This window comes from Sus scrofa, chromosome 13, assembly GCF_000003025.6.
Source record: "Sus scrofa isolate TJ Tabasco breed Duroc chromosome 13, Sscrofa11.1, whole genome shotgun sequence".
NCBI lineage: Eukaryota > Metazoa > Chordata > Mammalia > Artiodactyla > Suidae > Sus > Sus scrofa.
Window position 1 is genome coordinate 125348179 of NC_010455.5, and position 10815 is coordinate 125358993.

At 46.0% G+C, this 10815-nt stretch overlaps 1 protein-coding gene across 1 annotated transcript; it reads right to left on the reverse strand.

The window, feature by feature from the left end:
* Positions 6840-10560, reverse strand: RTP2 (receptor transporter protein 2). The gene is made up of 2 exons (XM_001925102.1): positions 10397-10560; positions 6840-7347 (listed from the first exon to the last, which is right to left on the reverse strand). Exons 1-2 carry the CDS (start codon positions 10558-10560, stop codon positions 6840-6842), a joined length of 672 nt encoding a protein of 223 aa, XP_001925137.1.

Here is a 10815-nt window from a genome sequence, read left to right on the forward strand (position 1 = left end):
CTCAATTCATATTATGAAACATGATGCATTCATCTAATATAATTGTTGAAAGAGAATGTATGAGCTATAAAGTATTTTATTTAGTTATAAAATACTAGGTTATTCTAGCAAAACTTGGAATCCAAGTTGGCCAGAAAGAGGATATGTGAAATTCTTCCTCACCTACCAAAAAAAAAATTAATAGCTTATGAAACTTTCTTGAAATAGATGTAAGAATGTGGTGAAAATATATTTTCTAAAATCCAAAGATAACCAGTAGTAGAATAGAAATTTGTTGTATAAGTTTCTATGGGAAAATGATTTCTAAAAGTTTAATGATACTATTTAAAAGTTACTAAAAAATTAAGAAGCATTAAAACAGAAATAATTTTATATGTAATGCCTTCCTCTAATTTCTAAATAAACTATTGGGAATAGTTTTAGCAAATATATTTTGTTTTTATACTTATATTTAAGAGACCCATTTAATTTTATTTTTTTACTTTTTTATTTTTAGGGCCACACCCACAGTATATGGAGGTTCCCAGGCTAGGAGTCGAATTATAGCCATAGCCACAGCCACACAATGCCAGATCCAAGGCTTGTCTATGACCTACACCATAGCTCATAGCAACACCAGATCCTTAACCGACTGAACAAGGCCAAGGATCAATCCTGCATCCTCATGAATGCTAGTCAGATTTGTTTCTGCTGAGCCACTATGGGGACTCTATGGAGCACTCATTTTAAATTTCTGAATTCTTGAATTTTATTTTATATTGGGTAACCATTTGGTTTTCTCAGTTAAATATTTCACAGAAAAGAAATCTTTTTCTTCATATTTTTGTTTTACTTTTTTTTTTTTAATTTCATTGAGACATCTGAATATCCCATGGACACTGGAAGAAGAAATATATCATCTCTTTGTCAGTGTCCTTCAGCTAAATACTACCAAGAACACATGTGTCACTGAACAATGTAGGTTTTTTTTGACTCACTTCAAAGAGTGAGGATGCACTTGGGAACCATGAAGTATCTCAGGAAGAAGGTTTAGAAAGGACACATTCTAGCTCTGGGGCATGTGTCAGATGGGAGAAGGCTCATGTAAGTGGATTTTGCTCTGGACTGGATTCTGTCAGAAAGTAGAGATAATTTTATGATTGGATATATTAATGATTCTTATTTAAAAGGTGAGAAGACCCATGAGAACAAGCCTAAAGCTTTGACTGGTAATGTAGCAGCCACTCATATTGGCCAGCAGAGGGGACTGTGAGTCATTTTTTGGGTTTGGACAATGTTTGTGCTCTTATCTATATTCAGACAGGACTATGGAGTGGTCTTATGCTTGCCTTGATCTATCATCATCCCAGAGTGATCTGATCTGAGATTGGTGTTCTGCGGAGTTATTTATGGTCAGCTGGAGAGCACCATGGCCTAGCTGTGAATGCCAGGCCAGCTCCCAGACATTAGGGCTGCTGTTATTTTTCGCATCCTTTATATAAACACTTTGTTACATAAATACATACACATATGCCCAATCAAAATTTTACATATCTTATTCTACTAGAAACATTTATTCTTGTTTAATGAGTCTACTATATACATATTTATGAATGTGAACACACGTATATTTAAATCTTTAAGGAAGTAATTCACTTTTGTTGTAGAAACAAACAAAAAGGACTAAAAAAGCAAAAAGGAAAACCAGCTATACTATAATTGTTCTCAACTGAATCCAACATATGTGAACAATTAGGACCAGAAACAAATTGCCTACTTTCGATTACTATTAAATTAGTTAATTGAGCTTATTTTCAGCATTGAATAAACAATGTTCTCTATGTTGTTGGACCAAAGTTGTTAGTTTTGCAACTTGCAGCCCAAATTCTCATCACCCACAATGTACTTGAAGAGATCATTCATTTCTATACCTAAAAATGAGAACTGAGACTACTCTAGCTCCTTCAGTGAGAAAGATGGATGGAGAAAGATCAGAATGGGGCAGGAGTTGGGGGGGCAGAGGCAGGTGCTGAATGCTTTCTTTAACGCATACACAGTGCCTAGTACATATATAGACACAAGGGTAGAATTGCTGTTCAGCACTGCTTTTTTTCTTTTGAAGATTAGTGCTAAAAATGACAATAAGGTGTCTGTCATGCTCCCCCCTCACTCCTTACTCGAGCCAAAAGAGCTGCCTGCACTCAACTCCAGCCCACCTTGCTTTTCTGCCCTGTTTCTAGCCAGTGCTCCATTGTCCTGCCCTCTTCTGGTACTTGGTTGCTTACTCTTCCTGAGCATGAAATAAGCTCTGTCTCTGGGTCTTTCATCATCTTCACTTGGCCTGGATGCACTTAGCTCCCTGTCAGGCCCATCCTTGATCCTCTGACCACTTCTATAAAACATACCCCTGCATGACTGGTCTTCTGAGAAGCCATTCCTGACTCTTCATCCCCAGGCATGACTAAGTTATTCCCTTTCCTAGCGCTGACTAGCACACATTGTGAGCTCTCCAAATCAGGCACTGTGTTTATTATTTTTGTGATCCTAGAACTTAAGACAGACTAGGAGTAAAATTAACCACAGGAGTTATTTGTTGACTTGTGGATGAAAATTTTAGGATAACAGGTGTATATGCACAACATGCATTCCATGTTGTTTTTCCTGGGTTGGGAATGGGTTTACACTGACTGCTTCCTTGAGCAGCATGAGCTCCTTTCCAGGCCTCACTGCTCTCTTCAGGTATTCTGCCAGCAACTGCCCAACAGCAATCAGCACCAGCCATATACACTTACTCAGCTGTGTAAAATCAGCACAAAGATGCTTGTGGGGGTCATGGGGGTCATGGGCACTGGCTTCTTGTAATGCCTATAACACAGGGGCAGTTACAGGATCTGCACAGAAATAAAAGAATAAGAACAACAATAAGGGACTTCTCTTGACAGGTCTCATGGGCCTCATGAGAGGTGGGGCATATTTGCTCATTACACATTCCAGTAATAAAGTATATGCCACCGGGTTAATTTCACATGAGTATCTGCAAACGTCCCCTCCAAACCCTCTTGTTAGCCATGCTGGCAGACAATGTTTTTGCACATTTTTCAGAATTTCTGTTCCACACTTCTAGAAGTCCAACTCCCTTCCCTGTCTTCAGGTACTGGCCTGAAGTCCAGTTGTCATCCAGATGTTAGCAGGTACCTCTGCCTTCTGGCAAAGAGCTGTGGTCCTTGTCCAGGATCTGAGCTGAGTCTCAATCTGTATAATGTATTGAGCCCAAATAGGCTTATTTCAGCCATTGTTTTTTGGCAGTCTAGGCCCTCATACCAGATTTAAACTGACTGGCTCACAAACCTTACAAAACTGGACGTCTCGCTAAGCCCCAGATCTTCCCCTGTAAGTGTGGATGACTATAGTGTCTGTCTCACAGGATTTTATTAAGGGGAGATTAGACATAATGGCTAGTGCAAAATCAGCTTCCCCTTCACTCCCAGCCTGGGTATCACAATGCATGAAACACACAGGATGGTTCTTGGTAGGAGGGAGGGTATGGCAAAGAATGTTGCCTCCAAGGAGACAAGCATGGGGTCAGTCAGTCATCTGATTAAGCAGTGACTTTGGGTCAAGTATGGGGGGTGGGTGTAGACAGATTAAAAACAAGTGACAGTGATGGGCAGACATACATACAAAGAAGCACTGACAATACAATACACAAGTGCAGTAGCAGAAGCAGCCTCAAACGGTGAGATCCTAACACCTCCTGGGGCTGTAAAAAAGGACTTCCCATGGACCTAATGCTCAAGCTGACACTGAAGGAAAAATTCTTGGAAGCTGGAGGGGTTGGAGTTCCAGGGCGCATGCACATTGGAACTGGGAAGGGGGGGCATATGACTTAATCAGAGCGGCAGGACAGCAGAGTGACTGAAACTGGAGGCACCCTGGATTTCAATCTCAGGACCATGACATAATGCCTGGGTCACCACGAACCAATTTCTTCACCTCTCTAAGCCTCAACAATAAAATAGAGATATTAATAGTACTTGCCTCACAGGGCTGTTCTCTGAATTCAGTGAGACAATGCACACAAAGCAGTTAGCCTAGCACCTCGCGCACAGTAAATGATTATAATAGCAAGTGTACATTGAGTCTTTCTCAGTAAATGGTATGTATCATTATTATCTGGAAATGAGGTGTGCCTGGATAATGAGACGATGTTTTATCCATTAGCAGGGGCTCGTGTAAGCAGGGAGTGAGTGGATCATCTATGATTATTAGAAAATCACCCCAGGATAGATGCGGAGTGAGGGGGGAGGCTACAGGCATGATGATAATACAGGAGGCTACAGAGGCAAGGGACACAAATGATGAGTTCGTGCAGCAGTAAGTGGGAAGAAAAGAAGGGAGACCAACCAACCCCAGAGGCACCTGGGAAGGGTCGTCAACAGGACATGGTGACCTTTCATGTGGGGAGGGGTGAGAGGTCAAGCAATAACGCCCAGATTTCTAAAGTAGAAGGAACAAGTTTGGACGGCAAAATGGTAAGATCAGCTTCAGTCATGCTGAGGGAGTTCCCAGTGGACAGGTCAATCTGGCAGTCTGGAGTTCAGCATAAATGCTTAGAGGAGCTATAAGGACCAGGAGTTCACACGCAGTGGAAACCTAAGTCATGGCAGGTGTATATAACTAAGGGAAAACCAACAGAGTGACAGAACCCCAGGGAATGGCAGCATGTAAGGGACGGTGAGAGAAAGAATATTGCAGGGGAGAGAAAACTGAAATGGGAGACACAGAAGCAAGCGCCCAAGTTGGGGTGGGGGCAGGGAGAGAAGGCAGCAGTGAGACCCAGTGAGATAGAAATGGTTTTGCAATGGAATGTGGAGCGACAGTGTTAGGGATGTGGAAATGAGACTTCATGAATTAAGGAGTAAATAAGAAGCAGAGCTAAAAATAATCTATTCTTTAAGAAATTTGGCTTAGAAGGAATTTTAAAAATATACCTGGCAACATTTGGAAAGGATGTAGAGTCAGAGAAAGGTCATTTGAGTGAAGCATAAAGAAGACATGGGTATATTTATATACCAAGAAGGAAAACGTGTTCATCTTCTAGAATTTTTTCCCCAGATCTCATCTCATTTCACTTACTCTACTCCCTTCACCCTCATCCCATCTTCAGTGGCTCTTCACCCCTCAAGCCCCAGGCCCCCCTCAGAGCCCCTACCTTTGCTGACCCACCTGAGGCCTGATGCAATCTCGGTCTACCCCTAGCCCCACACACCAAAGTTTCAGTAAGATCATATGCCCAAGATGCTGCATCATGTATAAGTAAGGTGCCACAGCTCACACATTTCTGCAGAGCACAGGAATATATTCTTCAAGCCCTAAACCAAGACACACACACACACACACACACACACACACACACACACACATACAGAGTCATCATCTTGTGGTGAATTTCTATAGGTCCTCCTTCCCAGGAAATAAAAGTAGGCAACACTGGGACCTATAGATTCCAATCAACTGTCAATCACATCACAGAGGTTACATATTTATTTGTGTATCTGTACCCCACCCCACCTGCTTCACCATCAAAAGGCTTTAGGCTGCACCTTTAAATTGTACCCACATCTTAGTTTATGAGACTACATACATTAAAGTGAGAGTTTCAAATTCTAGATCAGTACAATTCAATAGAAATTTCTGTGAACATGTTCTCTATCTGCACAGTACAATATGGTAAGCAGTAGCCACTAAGTACATGTGACTGGTACAGTTGAGGAACTGAATTATTCACTTCATTTTATTTTAATTAATTGAAATTTATTTATTTATTTGGCCACATCTGTGGCATATGGAAATTCCTGGGGCAGGGAATGAACCCAAGCTGCAGCTGCAACCCAGGCCACAGCTATGGCAACACCAGATCCTTTAACCCAATCCACCAGGCTAGAGAGTAAACCTTCGGCTCCACAGCAACCCAAGCTGCTGCAGTCATATTTTTAACCCACTGTGCCACAGCAGAAATTCCATTATTTTAATTAATTGAAATTTAAATAGTCATATATGGCTAATGGCTAACATGTTGGATAGTGCAGCTCTAAATAACTGCAGCCAAGCAGACTCTAGCACCAGAGTAAAAAATGCAGCCTTTCAGAATGGTGGGAGCAGGCTCCCCAGGATAGAGACAGGGCGAAGATACATTGAAAATAAATAAATATATAAATATAGCTACTTCTTTTTTTGAGTTCCCTTGTGGCTCAGTGGGTTAAAGATCCTGCATTGTCACTGCAACAACAGGGGCGTCTGCTGTGGCGTTGGGTGTATCCTTGGCCTGGAAACTTCTACATACTATGATGCAGCAAAAAAAAAGAAAAAAAAGAAAAAAGTCTTGACTATTAATTGTAGATGCTTTGGGTGGGACCACTGCCCACTCCAAGGGGAACAATGGCAGGATGCTCAGAAGTAGCTGAAGATGAGCTTGAGAATGAAGCAGGACAAGACGGGACCTAATGAGATCCTAAAGCGATATGGGATACAGAAATGAAACAAAAGGAAGGGTAGAGATGGAGGTGGAGGCTGTGGAGGAGGTGAGGAGATACCTCTCTGTGATATAACTACTAACAGCAAACCTGGAGAGCTCTAAACCCTCCTTAGACCCTTCTCTTCTTGCCCCCATCACTGTAAATTTTAATGGAAGGACCATTCAATATCTCCTAGAGCAACTTCCATTCTGCATAGTAATAAACTGCGGTCCAGAGAAGTAAATGAGTTGCTCAGTATCATATATTGAATCTGTAGCGGAATAAGGACCAGAACCGCGTCTTCCTCACCCTCACGCGCCCTCCTCCTATCCGCAACCTGCTCCACTAAAGGAAGGCAGAGCTTCGGAAGGAGAACTGCAGGTAGACGATTAGCAGGCAGAGGGAGGCCCAGAAGAGGCACCAGCGAAGGGAGAAGAAATTGTAGCCCGAGCTCTCCTGGGCTCTTGGCTTGGAGGCACCGGAGAAGGTTGCCTCCTCCTCCAGCAGCTTCTCACTGGGCTTCCAGTGCACGATGCCCTCCTGGCAGGCCTCACAGAACTCGCTGCGGTGAGACCCACTGTCAGGGCGGGTGGCCACGTGGATGCGGTACTGGCCGCCATCCTCGTCGTAGCATTGCTCGCGCAGGCTGGTGATGAGATTGTCCACCAGGCTCTCGACGTTCTCCTCCAGCATGCTCGACTCGTCCAGCCGCGACGTGCCGCACTCGTAGCACAGCTGCTTGAAGACGCGCATGCGCACCGACCCCATGCGCTGGGGGCGGTCCAGGTGCATGTGGAAGAGGATGACCACGTTGGCCGACTGCCAGGTGTGCCAGCACCAGGTGCAGTGGAACCTGCGGGGAAGGGAGGCAGGAATGGAGAAAGTGGGCCTCCCTCCCAGCGGCAGCCTGCCTGGAGGAGCCTGGAAAGGAAGGGGAAGGGCATTGTGTGCCTGTACCTGGAAGTGGAGGCAGAATGTTTATCGTCCTCTGGGTTCATTAGTGCCAGGGGGCGTGTCTCTGCCTCCTCCCCTTGAGCTCCGCTGAGCTTGGAGCAGCATCCTTAGGAGCTGAACGAAGAGTGATCTGGCTTCCAGCCATGCTCTGCAGCCTGCCTCCTGCAGGCTGGCTGCGGCTCCCCACCCTTCAAGCCTAATGCACTCAGGACATGCGTCTGGATGTTGTACGGGGGTCACACCCCCAAGCTGGGCTTTATTTCTCAATCATGAAATTCAGGGTAATTATGCCTAATGAAGAAAGATCCTTCTGCCCGGACCTTCCATAACTCTGATGGCAGGGGGCGGGGCGGGGGAACCACTGGACTCACTCATGCATCCTGTCTGTTCTGGAAGAGACGCCTCTGACAGTGCCAAGCACAGACCACTAAGAGGAACTGGAGAATAACCACTGAGAATCCACCAGGTGGATGGGTGATGAGCCACCAGGGGGAGGACTCCAGAGTTTGGTCCCTGCACCTTCATAAAGAACACTCTGTCCCTTGACAAAGCATCTGGAGATCCCACCCCAGGTTCACACTAGAGACTGGAAAGGTGGACCCTGGTCTGCAACTGCATGCACATTTACATAGCACAGGCCACTTTGTCCTGCCCTTTAGAGTTCCAGCCGCAGGAAACATGGAAGGAAGTGGCCTGGGACTCATATGGCTTAAGCCTCATCTCAGCTCCCACCCAGTGCTTGCCCACTTTCAATGACAGAGCACTCATTACCTCTAGGGCAGTTCCTTACATACTGAGATAAACCTCTTCTGGGCCCCTGTTACCAAAGCTTTACTGGCAGTCTAGGGTCCACTGAGGGTGAGTCTGCCCTCCTGCTCACCCTCTCTGGGTTAGTGTCAATGACCCTGAAGGAATCTCTGATGAAGAAGTCAATTCAGTCCACAGAACTCACCCATGTGTGCTAGGCTGTGAGGTGGAGATTAAGCCAAGCCTGGCCTTGAGGCCCACAGACAACATAAGCAAGATCAGTACCCAGCAAGGCACAAGGCAGGTTGTCAGATCAGAGCAGCCCCATTAGTCCTGAGCCAGAATGAGGTATCCCCCTTGCCTCTCTGGGCTGGGCCAGGGCTGTGGGCACCAGGGTTAATGCAGCCCAAGGCTTACAGGTAGGGGGAGCTGTTGCACAGAATATGCACAGGGAGGCACTTCTTCAGCCCTTCCTGATGCCTATTGGGAGCCCCAGATAACAGCCAGGAAAAGGAACCCGATGAACCCTGAGGCAAGAGGAACCACAAGCCTGTGGAGTTCAGCCCCCAAACACTGGGCCCCTGGCCCCAAGTTTCCAGACCTTTGCAGCCCTCCCACAAGCCAGCTTGGAGCTTCATGTCTTCAGTCTCCTCCTTCTGCACCTTTCAAAATCAAGCCAATTCAGGGTTGTTTCCCCTCCCTCAAGCCAGACCTCAGACCTTAATCCCAAAATATCAGATCTAATGGGAAGGGACCTTAGGGTTATCTAGTCAGCCTTTGATTTTCCTGGGAGAAAGAGAGCCCTCTGCACACACACAGCTGGTCAGAGATAAAGGGCCCAGCCCATAACAGGTGCCCAATAGATATATCCTGAATAAATTCAAATTAAAATGAACCAACCAACCTGTGCTTTTCTGTTTTGTTTTTTGTTTATTGCCATAGGCATGGTATATGGAAGTTTCCAGGATCAAATCTGAGCCACAGCTGAGGCCCATGCCACAGCCATGGGAATACCAGAGCTGAGCTGCCTCAGTGACCAATGCCTCAGTTTATAGCAATGCTGGATCCTTAACCCTCTGAGCAAGGTCAGGGATCCAACCCGCATCCTCCCAGAGACTATTTTGGGTCCTTAACCTACTGAGCCACAGCAGGAGCTTTGTCTCTCTGCCTTTTGTTCCAAAGGCAGGTTCCTCTAATATTTGCAGTTCTTGGGACAAAAGTACAAATGTAAGCTCCCCACCCATAACAGCCTGCCTCCTCTTCCTACCCCCAGCACTATGAGGAGCTTTACATGAAAGCATGTGTGAACAACCCAGTCTGTATGTCCAAGTTCTGTATATCCACAGCCCAGGACACAGCCACCTCTTGGCCTGCATAGAAGACTGGGGCCACTGTTGGTCCTTGAATACATGAACTCAGGGGAAGAGACCCTCACGGACCCTGGAGATGAGCTTGGGCAGCTTGGGCAGGGCATTCTGTGGCCCCAAACCACAGTCTAGAAGAGGGAGAGGCATATGGGCTTCATACAATTGGGTTCTCTTGGCCTTGAGAACTCCTTGCTCCATGGGAGATGTGCAGCTCCTATAATGTATGCGGTTCTGGGCCCTCGAGAGCCAAAAGAACTCCTGCCCAAAGCTAAGTCTTTTTGTCCCAGGCCCAAAGGTAGAAAAGCTGAAAGGGATTTGATCACCTAAAGCCAACTTCCTTATTTTGCAAACTGACACTAAGACCACAGAGGGAAAAGGACTTGCCCAAGTTCAGAGTTAGTTTGCTATGGAGCCAGTTTCTAGAACAGACCCAGTGGACAATAAATGTTTTGTATTCCAATCTGATTGCACTGGGTTGACCGAAGAGACTTGGGACCAGAGCTAAGGCTTTCCCCAGTGGACCTCATGGCCTCCTCTTCTCAGTTCCTACCAATATTTAAGAAATTATGAAAATACGAAAACATTTAAAATTGCAGGGACATTGAAGAATTATAGTTTTTTATGTACCATGGGAATCCAAAACCAAAGACAGAATACAACTTGCCAGGAGCATCCAGGGAGTCAGTGGTCCAGCTGGGGTTAGAACCAAAGCTGATTCAACTCACCTGGCAATTCCTTCTCTGAGCTGACCCCAGGATGAGGCTCCAGGTATCTCTGCCTCCTCTTGGAAGATGCCCCCAGGGCTGTGCCACAGCCACCCCCACCCCCCCTCACCTGCCCGAGGCATGCTGCTCCAGGTACTGCTTCCAGCCAGGGGCTAGCTCATTGGGCTTGAGGTTGGGGTCTATGATGAGTTCCCAGCTGTCATTGGGCTTTGCCACCTCCATCTTCTCATAGAAGACTTTCTTCCACTCACACGTGGTCAGGCTTGTGCACATGGTCCTGCTGGAAGGGCTGGAAATTTGAGCTCAACTTGAGTGAGAACACAGAAAATGGCCAGTTCAGTGCAGTGCAGTCTCAGAGGTCTGAAAAGCCTCCTTGACAGGACCAGAAGGAAATAGGACTCAGCAACCTCCTTTGTCACCCTGGAACCTGTTACCATGGCAGGGGCTGGGGAGGAGAAGAGTCCCAAAGGGGAGTCCCAAGGGCCCTGAGCTAGGCTAGGGAAGTAGGGCTGGGCAGTGACAGACCCC

Coding starts and splice junctions, on each gene's coding strand:
- RTP2 (XM_001925102.1), bottom strand. CDS start 10,560: ATGTGCACAAGCCTGACCACGTGTGAGTGGAAGAAAGTCTTCTATGAG. Junction 7,348..10,396: donor GAGCAGCATGCCTCGGGCAG/GTGAGGGGGGGT, acceptor CCTTCCCCGCAG/GTTCCACTGCACCTGGTGCT.